Below are 13,000 nucleotides of genomic sequence, written 5' to 3'. Positions count from 1 at the left end.
ATACCGACGAGCCGGCATACTGATCGGACTAGACGTGAAGACGTCAGGTTCAGCATAGGCAGGAGCAGCGGCCGGAGCGGTCGAATTTCGGGCCATAGCAGGTGCTTCTATGTGAGGTCGTATAATCCCAGGAACCGGCACAGGTATTGCTGAGTGACTGGAGTGAGTGCGAGAGCCCAGGGGAGAAGAAGTAGGTCTAGGTCTTGGGCCGACCGGCGAGTTAGGCTTATAACGAGGAGCCGCTGAGACATTCAGATTTAAAGCGACATTCTTTTGTTCATATGCCACAGGCGGAGCAGTCGCCATGCGAACAGGTCGGAGACGTTGAGGATGGATGATGCTGTCGATATCCAAGGTAAGGGACGCCTTTGGTTTGGGAGAAGGAACCGTATAGGGCTTCATAACGGCTTTCTCTTGCTTCCCCTGTTCGTTTTGTATGTCCATGAGAATTCCACGCTCCTGGAGAGCGCACTCGCGGTGCCGTTGAAGCAAGAAATAGAAGGCTTTAGCCAACGAACCGTAACCAGGCGGGCTGAGGAGATCGGTTTTGATAACTTGAACATCCGCACCTTTGCCCCAGATGACGCGCAAAGATTCCAAGAGTTCCCGGTCGACGTGGGCGGGTGACAGCAATGGTTGAGCAAGTTCCGCCAGAGAAGGTGCAGGCAGATAGGTGATACCAGGAGTGTCATTCTGTAACCAAGGATGCGCCAGGATTTCGGGCATCTGCGGCAAGACGTTTAGCGGGAGAAGCCATGGGATACAAACACGAAACCTTACGGTGATACGCTTAGCGACGTCCACAACCAGCATACGGGTTATAAGGTCTTTCGCTTGGGGGTCGACGTAGGCGGGTACCTCGTATTTTCCCACTTTGACTTTGCTGAGTAGCGTCCGGACGTTCTTATCGTCGAAAGGAAGCCGACCAGTCACCAGAGCAAACAAGATCACGCCGCAGCTCCAGATATCGGTCGCAGTACCTTCGTATTTCGATCCATTGACGATCTCAGGGCTCGCATAATGAGGGCTACCGCAACTAGTATCCAGTTGTCGATCGGGAGGAGCGAAAGCAGCCATACCCCAGTCAGCTATCTTGATGAGAGGAGGGTTGAACGACTGGATGAGGATATTCTCTGGCTTGAGGTCCCGGTGAATGATCGCAAAGGTGTGAGCGTAGTTGAGACCATAGACAATCTGCTTGAAGTACGCCAGAGCCTGAAGGGTGCGCAGTTTACCATGGTTGACAAGGTAATCGAACAGTTCTCCTCCTTCAACGTATTCCAAGATAAGATACAGCTCCTTGTCGCCTTCGTAGACATCGTATATGCGCATGATATTCGGGTGGTTCATGAGTTTCATCATAGTAATCTCCCTGTCGATTCCGAGCCGCTGCTTCTCCGACTTGGCTTGCTGAGTCGCAAGGGAGGCGCGAGAGTTGACTATAGGCTGGAGCGGCAGAATCTTCACTGCAGCAAGCTGGCCCGTACGGCGATGTTTAGCGATCTTGACGCGCCCGCTGGCGCCCTTCCCTACGCACTCGCCGATAACCCAGGGGCCAACGTACTTCGGGTCGTCCGGCAAATCAAAAGCATTGTGTCCAGCTGCGGCCTTCTCCTTCTGCCAGCGGGTCCCGAGGGGCGCTGAATACTTGATGGGGGGTGCGCGAGGCGGGCTGTTCGGCGCAGACATTATTAAAAGAGAGTAGGAGAAATAGGTGTAATGATGGTATAGAATGAAGATTAGAAGTGTGGTATAGGATATCCGTCGTGTTCGTCGTCGTCGTCGTCAACCAGGACGAAGGTGAAAGGATACCCCTGCTTGAACCGTATTTTATTGGGGCCGGATCGAGGACCAAACAAACATCGGCATCTCCCGGCTTGCCACTGGACGCCGACAGTCACCGCTCAGCGCCGACCATCACCTCTCAGTCGCCCCCCGTCGTCGAGCCCGACAGTGCATAAAGTGAAAACCCCGCTTGATGCGCGTTGTAGGTCCTTGTGGGCGTCGTCTCCGAGACGCGAAAGCCTCCGGGCGTTATGCGGTGCGTGGCAGTGTAGATTGCCAGATAAGTCTACGAAGCTGATGCCCGCAGCAGCGGCCCGCCCGTCTGGGCTGGCAGGGAGTTACGGGGGCTGTCGGGGGGTCATAGGTCGGTGAAGTAGCAGATGCGGCATGCTCCTGCGAAAAAAGAACGAATCCTTTGCCTACGAGGCAATGCGCGCATATACCTCTCGAATCGTAAGAGAACGCACGTCATGCAATCAGGGGAGATGCAGGTGCCGACCGGATTCATCGGTAACTCGACGCGAGATGCGCATGCAGCTGAAAGAGGGCGCATACAATGAGGTGAGGAGCGGGTTTGGCCTGAGTGATAATTTCCAATGCATGGCGCATACATCCGAGGACCGCTCAAGGCCTCCACAGACAGGCCCGGGGTCGAGGTTTTGTGTCCAGAACGGTAACCTGATGCTGTGAACACGCCAGCTTAGATACCCTCGTCCAATGGTGACTCGAGAAGCTGGGACACATCGCCAGATAAATGAGCTATCAATGTGAGTAAGTGAGATAGCGCTATGCCACAGACGGATGACTTACCGGGCCTCAAACTCTAACTTCTATGATGACGCATCGTATGAGGATTACATACCGGGACTCCGATATCGTTGGATGCCCGCCGGAAAGTGAGCTTGTACGCCCTGCTCAGTCTCGCAACTATGGGCTATGTTAATTCGTGGTTGCCAGTATCGCATGCTCTCACCTTTTTGCACCGTTGTGGATACAACTATCACACAGGACGAGAATTCCTGGCTTTCTAACCGCAGAATAAATACCTTTGGCAGACACAGAAACATTTACACCAGCAGTTACTCAGGTACTAATGTTCGCAGGGGCTCAACGTCCTTTTGATGGCTAATAGCCCGCTTGCCACAACAATTTCAAGCTGACGTGCCAGTATTGTGGTTATCCGTCGTAGCTCCGTCCACAGGTATGCGATTCCCAATAATTCCGGGCTTGCTGCGGACTTGTCTGCTATTTCAGTCTTCTCCCGCGAACATGCCCAGCACTCGATATACCTCTCATGGGATTCCGTTGAGCTCCCCAAACCTTCTCCTCATCGAACCAAGATCGTGCGACGTGCCTTGGGTGTTGTGCTTCGTATGAACTCACAGGAACTCGCGTTCTCCGGGTTACGTCTGGGGTAATCACGCGTGGGCTCCGATTTCCTTTCTTGAAATCCAAGATCTTCGTGAGTGTCCGTCCAATAGCTCGGAGGGAGGACACTGGAAGATCACATTTTTCGCTGCTCAGGCCTATGTCGCATCTGCATCTTTGTAACCTTATATCAAGGCTTATGCGCAAGTGTTCTCCATCGAGAAACCAGCAGCGAAAGTGCCGGACTCCGCCGCTGTGAAACAAGTGACAGTCACATCACATCGCAAATTGCCTAGCGCATCAGCTGTGTCATAGTTCTCGTCTCTCACTCGTTCATGCATCCCTGCATCGACCTGCCGGTGGAGCACTGTTTTCCGTCTTGACGCTGAGCATGTTCGTCTCCCCCCTGTTGGCGGTGACATGCGCTCTCCTATACCCCGCAGCGGTCGCCTCCTATTCCTTCAACATCACGAGTACGCCGAGGCAATGCCAGAACCTCGACGTTCGGATTACCGGGTCGGGCTCACCCCCTTACTCTCTCCTCATCATTCCTTTCGGAGCGTCTCCCCTCCCCAATAATGTCGAAGCACGCAGGATCATCCAGCAGAATTTTACGGACACGTCGACCTCTTTGCAACTCAAGTATCCCACGAACTCGCAGTTCGTGGCGGTGGTATGCCGCTTTGCACCTGTCCTTGAGCGCGGACTGATCTTGCGGGCAGATGAGCGACAGCACGGGGTTTGGTAGCGGTGGTACCAGTGTGGCGGCGACCGTTCTCCAGAGCGACGATGCCAGTTGCTACGACGCAAGCACCAACGTCAGCCCCGATTTCACGTTCAAGATCGACCCGCCAAATCAGTTAGTGCAGTGTCAAGCTACGCGGTTATGGTGGGATCAAGGAGATCCTCAAGGGTACGTTGCCTCGCCGACGCAGACCTCCACGGCTGATTTACATGACGCGTAGGACCCCATACTTTTTCGGTGTGATCCCTGGTGGCGAGTCGTTCGCCATCCCCGAGGGGCCAATCACGAATGTAGTAGGCACGGGCGCTGGGTTTAGTTGGACACCGTCTATTCGGGGCGGTACGCAGGTGCTCCTGACGTGTGGTGATAACCGCGGGTTCGGCGTCGGCGGGAGTGTCCCCCTCACAGTTCAATCGGGCTCGAACAACGATGGCTCTTGCTTAAACAACAACTCGCCCTCGTCGACGCCGGGTTCACCAGCTGGCGGGAGTTATCCCACAAGTACGAGTGGTGCGGGTACCAGCGGAGGAGGGAGCAGTGGCGATGGTAATGGTAGTGGAAGCCAGTAAGTCTTGCACTTTGCCTGGGTCTTGCCAAGCTCACACCCCTCGCACCCCGGAAGCACCAATGTGGGAGCCATAGTCGGTACGTATAACCCTACGTTCGTGTATAGAGGTTGCCTGCTCACCTCTTTCTCATAGGTGGTGTGATCGGAGGGGTTGTCGGTCTCATCGTACTCGCTCTGCTCGGCCTCTTCTTCTTCCGCCGTCGCCGCTTCCACAACAAGCGCCAAGTCGATCTCCTCCACGAAGACCCTAACGACCCTAACGCACCCGAGACGCAACAGGCGTACTACCGCCCTGAGCCCTTTGTACTCCCTGATCCCACCGAAGCCTCGTCAGTAGGTGCTCAAGAGCACGGCGCTGCGTCAGCGTTGGGCGCCGGGAGTAGGAGAGCGTCGACCACGTCGCTGGGCGCGACGAGTACTCTGGCGCCGCACACGGCGGGTGCCAGCTCGCGTGGGACTCGAAAATCGCCACGACCGCCGGAGCTGAAGCCTGTCAATATCGTGCAGCATGAGGATGCTGGCCCGCCGCCGCAGCCCGACATCGCGCCGGATGAGCCGGAGACAGTCGAGTTACCTCCGGCGTATACTAATATTCGAGCTTAATGAACGGACGGTTTGCAGTCATTGATTTCAGTTTGTAATGTGCTCGCCTGCCTGACCCATTTTCACTTTCATTCATTCCACCCATATTTCTTCTTCCAGCCTTTGGATGCATATCTGCGTCGTACGCACTACCCCTGACTTACTCTATCTATGAACAGACAGGTTGGACTGTACAGTAGCATTAATTTTTCCATATACCTTATACTTTCAAGTCGAACATTGCAACTGGAATGTCCGTGTCAACATAATTGTTGCTATACCGAACACATCTGTTCTTTAGCATGATGGCAGCATGAGACTTGGCTGCCAGCGGTCGTGCAACCCCCAGCAGCCTCGTCGAACAGGCTAGAAAAGCAGTATTTGGGCGTCGCCCGGTGGTGCAAGGGGGCCTAGCGGAATCGTTTTGCGCTCAACATCCTGGCTGCATGCAGATAAAGATGGTAGCATAGTCGAGCCAGTCTTGTCGGTATTTCACGAGAGTTGGACGGTGGACGGATGTATAGTCCGTGATGAGCCCAACTGCTGCGCCTGACTTAGCTCAGGCTCTTGCCTCTTCCGAAGCTAGACATGGTCGTCAGCTGTGACTAGACAATTGATCGAATAACTTACACGTTTCTGCCATCGGAGCATTAGCTTGTCGTGCACATCGAACACGCGATCGGTATGAGGGTTGGTGCCGTAGACATAGTTAAACTTCTCTACGAGTCGCTCCCTGATTAGGAGGGCGCCCCGTGTGGCGCGGTAGCTCACCAATCCCTGCATGATGGCCGTGTACACCGCGAGACTAGGTGCCTCGGCCAGAGGGTACGACACGTCTGTCCTCACCGCCGCTCTGGTCACAACGCCCTGGCGTTCCCACCTATCAAGCATTTCAATGACTTTGGTTAATCGCCCATATCTCGCGTAAACCTCAATCACGGCAGAGGCGCAGTAGCTGTCCGCTCGAAGCCCGAACTCTGCCATATCGTTGAACACCCTGTAAGCTCGGTCGGGTCCTGCGTAATACCCAAACTCCTTTATGAAGGGAACGAAGTAAAAGGGGTGTAGAATCAAGCCGGGGCCGGCGGTAGCAGGCACTGGACGCTCCAGTCGCGACAGTGGCAGATTAGGGGTCTCCGGGGACGACGTATCAGGAGATTCATCCTCAACCTGAAGGACGTCTGTCATGGACTCCGGTGTTTGTCGCATTGTGGCTTCGGCGTTACTTAACATAAAAGCATACAGATCCTCCCTTTCCTCCTTCCGTCGACACAGGCGTAGCAAGGCAGTCCATGCATATACGGTGTCGGCAGGGCTGGGATCCAGTTTGTCCTGAGGCTCTTGGGTTCTCAAGAACCGACGTTCGGCGGGCGCGTACTCCTTTATAACACTCTCTATCTTCTCCCTCGCGATGATTGTCGGATTGAAAACGCGATTATACCGCACCAGAGCCCCAAGAGGGTTACCCATCTCCAAGTGGTAGATCATTTCAGCCATCACCCACCCACGGATGGTGGCTTTGTGTCGCATGGCTTTGCCGTGAAGTAGGATACAAGCGCGACTTCTGCCGAGAGATCTGTACGCCAGGAGAAAGCTAGCTATGGCTGTGGCCCTAGGAGGCGTGGATGATCCCAAAGCTATACGGAGCTCGCGCAGTTGTTTGACGATACCGATATCTGGGGTTAATGGGGTATCAGCCAGGGCGAGCTTCTTCGATTGCGCGGTGCTAAACGACGACGCGTATTCAGGCTTGAACATGTTGGGTGCAACATCAGCGAGGACGTCCATCTGACCCCTCGCCTTCAGCCTGCCTAAGATGTAAGACAGCGTTTCACTGATGGGAACTGGGATCCTTTGTTGAAGAGCAATCTTCAGGAGTTTGAAACACGCGTCGTACCGCCCTGCGATACATTGAATTCTGATAGAACGTGTATACCAATCTGCAATCCGGCCGGGATCTATTTGTGTGGTGTTTTTCTTGTACGCCGCGACGAGATCCTGCAGAAAAGCAACAGCAGTTTCAGAATCGGCTAACCGCATGATTCTCCAAAGGCATGTTCCTGCAAAGCCGAGGTTGTATCCTTTCGAGACGCATACGACGGCGAAATACATGGCGGGGCGCAAATCCGGGGGGGACAAAGGGCCTGCCCGGTCCAGATTTCGCGCCAGTATATTTACTATTGACCGGAGCGGGTCCAAAGTCTCCTCCGGGACGACATACGAACGTTCGGGTAGGAGGGATAGCCATGTAGAAAAGGCTTCAAAGCGATGAGGCTCGGATGCGAACTTGAGAGCGTGCAAAGCGGGATAGGCATAGATAGTGTCCGGCCTGATAGTCACACCCATCTTCAGCAAGTCCAAGCGGACCCGATCACCATCCACGTATCTGCGCTCAACCATGGCGCGATACAGTGGATAGCAAGGAAACTGTTGCGCGTAGTCTACGTCGCCTGGAGTCTGTGACACCGCGAACCGATTTACACGATATTCCGGAGTAGCCTCCTCAAAAAGGGAGGTATCTGGAGAGGTCTGTGGATACGGGTGTTCTTCGACCATTTTCCTGGCTGGCGTTTTGTCCGATAACGTGAAAGATGCGCTAGACGAGTTCTTCTTAAGGGACCAGATACGGGACGACCATCTCGGCAGACATAAGCCAACGCTTGGGCGAGCGGTGGCTGAAAGGCTGGCCGACGCTAGTGCAAGGCCCCATGTCAACATACGGATGCTCGAAGTCGACGCCGTCGGGCACGTTTGATCGAGCGCTGCATACGACGGTCCCTAGATGAAGAGCTCATGTCATATTAGACGACCGGAAAAAGCGCAGAATTACGCGTACGCAGGGGGGCTGAGCGTTCGGCGCTGCCTAGCTCGACGTTGGCGAAGACCTCCTGGAGACTGGCTGCAGACTGAGACTGACGATCGCGAGGAAAGACGACGACAGCCCGTGTGGGAACCATGTGCACTTCGGGAGACTTCGATTCGCACGCTACCAGATGCAAGTGCCACACCGTGCCACATCATGCCACATCATGCATCATGACTGGGACTCGGTATTCACGACTTGAGGGTCATATAGATCCAACGACCATAATGGATGCCTTCTTATTCTGATTATATTCCAGACATAGGCCGACCTCTGAGGAAAAGGTGCTTTCAGATAGCGGGTTCTCAAAAATCGATATGTTAGTAGTCGTCCCAGTGAATGTCCCGCGCGACTGGCTGGTGCGCACAAGAGGAACAATCAAAGATGAATGGACCGCAACGATAGCGCTGCTCGAGTGCGTCTAGCAGGTATACGCATGCGACAGGCATCCGGCTCGAGTCACAGAAACATACGCCACTTTATTAGGTATACTACTTGAGCTACCGACCGTTGTTCATCCACGTTCGATGCCGTCTCACTAGCTCGTTCACTATGTCTTCTTCGATCTCTCGGGTATGCGTATCCTTCTCGCTCAAGCGCAACCACGACTCTGTGAATGTATCGTCGTCTATATTGGTGGCCGCAGGATGCGCCGGATCCTTCTTTGGGGCAATGCGAGAGACAAAGACAACCTCGAATTTCCTACGGTTCAGATCATTGCCGATCACTACCTGATGACCGTATCGTTCCAGGGCTTGACGGCACTTCGGCAGCAGCAGTTGAGGATCGGTTTCCAGCTGATGTGCTTCGTAAGTCCAAAGGACCAAGGCTCAAGTATCCAAGCCGTGCGAACCTTGAACGAGACGATAAATCCTTCCCTGGTCCATTCGTCAACCATGGGTTTCAATATCTTGGGCACTTGATCCATCTCAATATGAAGGCTGCCTTTCCCGGATTGGATCTTATGTTCGGACTATAATGACGGAGTCAAGCAAGGATTCCCGATCAATGGACTGCGCCCTCACCATCTTCTGTCTCGGCAGAAAGAAATCGCTGACCGCTGCAGCAAGATAGTACATCGCATCCCTTCCCATTTCAGACAGTTCTTCACTGACACCCCTCAGAAGCCACAAGTAGTCGTTCACCGTCACGAAGGATAGAGTTAGCATTGTCCCATCACGGTGTACTTTCTTGTAAGCCGTCAGCACTGAAAGCAGGTCCTCTCTCTTCTCCGGCGTTACAGTGATTTCGGGCGTGGTGGATAAGGATTCATTCGGTGCAGGCTTGTGCTCGATCTCGAGGAAGTCAAGGAAGGGGTTGGTGGAGTGCGAGTAGTGTCTGCTAAACGGTTGCAAGCTGAATTGGCGGTGCATGAATATGACAGCGTAGCCCGCCTTCAGAAAGTACTCCGCAGAGGTAGCTCCTCGAGTGCCTGGGCAATAGCTCAGACAAGATCACTCTCTCATCGTCGTAACGGCGCACCTGCACTGAAGTTGTCCAAGAACCGTACCCTGAAATGCGCACAAGCCGTCATATGCGAGCCTCGCGATCATGCGTGCGATGAGCTCACATATTGCGCTCTAGCGGGACCGTCGTTCCTCCACTCTATCCACCAGAACTGAGCTAAGCAATAATAATACCAATGGCGTCCGTCAGGGCGCGCTCACCGTCACCAGGACCACCTTATTCCCCTGCTCCGACTGCCTGCGCACGAAAGCGCGGACCCGTTGCCGGTCATTATCTAAAGATGCTGGTGCAGGCTGCGTCGCGAAATAAGATTCAGCAGAGAACGACGCAGATCCTTGTGGGTCCGTCTGCATAGTCTCGATCGGCGTCGAAGTGCGATACGGTATGGCAACGGTATGGGAGATGGTAGCCGTGAGAGACAAGCCAATTCCGTCTGATATCCTCGAACTTTCGCTCTATGCTTGAATATTGAATTTTTCGATTCCACGATGCCCTGGGGCGGGATATCAGATCTTCAGACACGGTCATCTGCAGTATGTGACATATATAATCGCGCTTCGGATTGGGAACAACGTTGACTCAGTGCTGGGATGTTCCCGAGTTGAAGTCCCATCCAAGCTCATTGACTAGCCTGAGGTACATTGTCCTATGCATGATTGCGAGAGATATCGCCTTTTGTCCAAGGCTGAATTAGGTGAACTTGCTTCGTTCGCTTCAGACTTAGGGTGTCATGGTATCCTGCACGCTCCTCTCACTTCAGCCTATGCAGGTACGTCAAAGCCGTTCCGGATGGATAATCAAATTCAAGAAGCATCGTAGCAGACAGGCTGCATTACCAACATGCTTAACACAAACTGTCGGATTCCAAGTGGAGGTGCGACAATGCAAATGCAGAGTTGCTCCATACTGACTATTCACTGTTCCAGACATTAGGGTGTGCTCCGGCGATCTTGCGAAGATCCTGACGACCATTTAAACTAGTTGTAGACATCGTGAGTAAAATGGCTAGGTTACATGAACTTCTGGACCTACACAGCCATCATAGAGTTCACATACACTGAGGAGATATAATGATCAGGTGCGTCAGGACGTAATGATAACAAAGCCATACCATACTTTTTACATCAATGGCATACAAAGCAATATAGTACATTTCCTCTGGTGCTGCCACATACTATGGATGTCTCTTCAGTGGAATGATCACTTGGATGATGCTAGGAATGGAGGACAGACCACAAAAACATATGCACAGGAGAACAAGCTAGGAATAGTGCTTTCAAGAAAATCCATATGGAAATATAAACCATGTAACACACACCTTGTCAAAATCCCTGTGCTCACTGCATAAGTCACAAGCCTACCAACAAGGTCTCTGGCAAGTAGTCCCCATCAATCACAGCTAAGACCTTTGGAAGTGCCAAACACCTTGTAGTTGGGAGCCCCACCTCTCCTCTCTTATGCAGCTGGCAACACATGATAACAGCTATAGCCAAGGCAATTACGGCCCTCAGACCACCACCCAAACATATCAACCACTAGATGAAATATGAGAGGGAGTGAGAAGTGGTGACTGATGACCTTACTCACCTTGTCATGGGTTGCATAAGTGAATTGTGGTAGGCGATAGCTGAGCAGGTCAAGGAGTTACTCTAGGTATCATTGCATGCTAAAGGTAAGCACATACCACTTGGCAGCATAGGCTGTGGCAGAGTAATGTCAATATAGCTGGAGACTAATATTGATATTGGACCCACCCAGGCCAACTCCTGCAGCAAGCCAAGTTAGTTATGTGTAATCCTGACTTCCTAGCAGCACTGACCAAAATTAGCAAGAGAAGGAAGGAACTATTGGCTGTCTGAGTGTTGTTTAAATTGCTGTCATCTTAAGAGACCCACTAAGATTGAGAGCCACTTTATGCCACCAACTGTGGATAATAGTACTGTTCAGGATGTTGCGTTGGTATGGCCATGGAGTAAACTTACACCTTGTAATTCTATATATAAAGAAGCTGTGTCCATGATTTCAGTGAGCCAATGAAATTATGAGACTCTTAAAGCTGGTACTGACCATTCAACTATAACAATGACAATCTCCTGAGAAAACAGTCTGTTCAGAGCATCAGTCATCACATAGACAAAAGGTAGCTACCCCTGCCACTACTTGGGACTAACAATGGTCAGGAAAGTCAACTTAGTACAAGTCCCTATGCACACTACAAGCCTGCTTACAATGAGGCTCCTGAACTAGTTGTTAGACCATGCAGTAGTTTTAGATCTAAGGTTGGCTTACCAGTTAGCACTCAAGAGTGGCAGTTTATTGCCTTTGCCCTCCACCAGATAGTGCCATAGAGCATGGATAACAAACACTTCATACAATGTGTCCAGCTGTATGGATTGAGCTAAAGCCAAAGTATGAATATCATGTGGGACTCACCAACCAGACACAGCTAACCTACTCAGTTCCAAAGCATGAGGGATTATTGAACAGTAAGATATACATGGACAAAGGACTCACTAGTCCCTTCTGGAAAGGGCCATCTTTAGGATATCGCCTGTAATACTCAATTGTCTGTGCAGCAGTTACACCATACAGCCTGAAATGACATTTAGCATAAAAGTTGGGAAGTTGAAAAGCTTATCGTACACAAGGGAGATGGTAATTCCAATGTATGCAGCACCATAGGTGCTGTCTAGTAGCAGAGCCATTGAGAAAGGGCATAACCCGCTACTCGCGCAGACCTTATACCATTCTTCACAGAACTCTATCAGCCCGAGAACCCTCACAAATAAACCAAGCAGTGTTCGGGAACTGATGTTCCACTGATGACTAGCATGATACTGATGACTAGCATGATGATCACATATGAGATGATATCTTTCAGGAAGCCGGCCAGACCCTGCATCACATTGTTCCGAAGTAAATATTCTGCTTAGCACTATGAAGGGCGGCAATACGAATCTTCACCGATGTTGCATGCCACTGACCCTCTTGAGTCATATCCGAGGCCCCCGGGCGGGGCAGAGCATGCTCGGAGTTTTCATATCATCGCGCTGCTCGGATAAGTGTGTGAGGGAACTTAGTTTGTGTGGCGTCCAGCTGTCCATAGACTGGCCCATCATTATGACGTTCCGTTTGCACAATAATTATTCGGCGCGCTTTTCGACTCAGCGCGCTTTTCCCGCAGCTCCGCGCTTTCCTGACCCGCGCTCTTTTATTCCCTGCGCGCTCTTTTGTGATTACCCGAATAATCCAGTACTAAAATCCGCAAGATAGTTTGCAGGTATGGTATAGAGTTTATTGGGTGTCTAAAATGGATCTCGGAGTCTCCCGAAATTATCCCACAGTCCTCCGGGCAATGCACAACGGCCAAGATGCATGGCGGGAGGGGTTTCGGATCTATTGCTAAGCTCCAGAAACACTGTCAATCCATCAATGGTGTATTGTTAATGCTTGTGAGGTAGATAAATTGAGCACCAGACATTAACTACAGCTGCAGCAGGCTCTATAAAACAACCTTCAGTGGCTGATACTGGATTAGTGATGTGCAGGGCCTGGCTTGGCTCGGAGCCCCGGGCTTTGGCCTGGCTTGAGCTGGCTCGGGCCTGTCACCAAGTCAAGCCAG

At 52.1% G+C, this 13,000-nt stretch overlaps 2 protein-coding genes across 2 annotated transcripts; both read right to left on the bottom strand.

The window, feature by feature from the left end:
• Positions 1-277: 277 nt before the first annotated feature.
• On the bottom strand, positions 278-1,689 carry GLOTRDRAFT_107691 (Pkinase-domain-containing protein; the record flags this gene model as incomplete). The annotated part of the gene is made up of 3 exons (XM_007871098.1): positions 278-340; positions 781-1,410; positions 1,441-1,689. The coding sequence occupies 3 exons, from the start codon at positions 1,687-1,689 to the stop codon at positions 278-280; spliced, it is 942 nt and encodes a 313-aa protein (XP_007869289.1).
• Positions 1,690-8,387: 6,698 nt separating this feature from the next.
• Positions 8,388-9,731, bottom strand: GLOTRDRAFT_80252 (DFP-domain-containing protein; the record flags this gene model as incomplete). Its single annotated transcript, XM_007871097.1, has 6 exons — positions 8,388-8,708; positions 8,765-8,884; positions 8,937-9,343; positions 9,394-9,422; positions 9,482-9,516; positions 9,579-9,731. 6 exons carry the CDS (start codon positions 9,729-9,731, stop codon positions 8,412-8,414), a joined length of 1,041 nt encoding a protein of 346 aa, XP_007869288.1. The 3' UTR covers positions 8,388-8,411.
• Positions 9,732-13,000: the final 3,269 nt, after the last annotated feature.

The sequence above is a fragment of the Gloeophyllum trabeum genome, assembly GCF_000344685.1.
Source record: "Gloeophyllum trabeum ATCC 11539 unplaced genomic scaffold GLOTRscaffold_00013, whole genome shotgun sequence".
Classification (NCBI taxonomy): domain Eukaryota; kingdom Fungi; phylum Basidiomycota; class Agaricomycetes; order Gloeophyllales; family Gloeophyllaceae; genus Gloeophyllum; species Gloeophyllum trabeum.
Note: the sequence above shows the minus strand (reverse complement) of the source record. Positions and strands in the feature narration are given on the sequence as shown.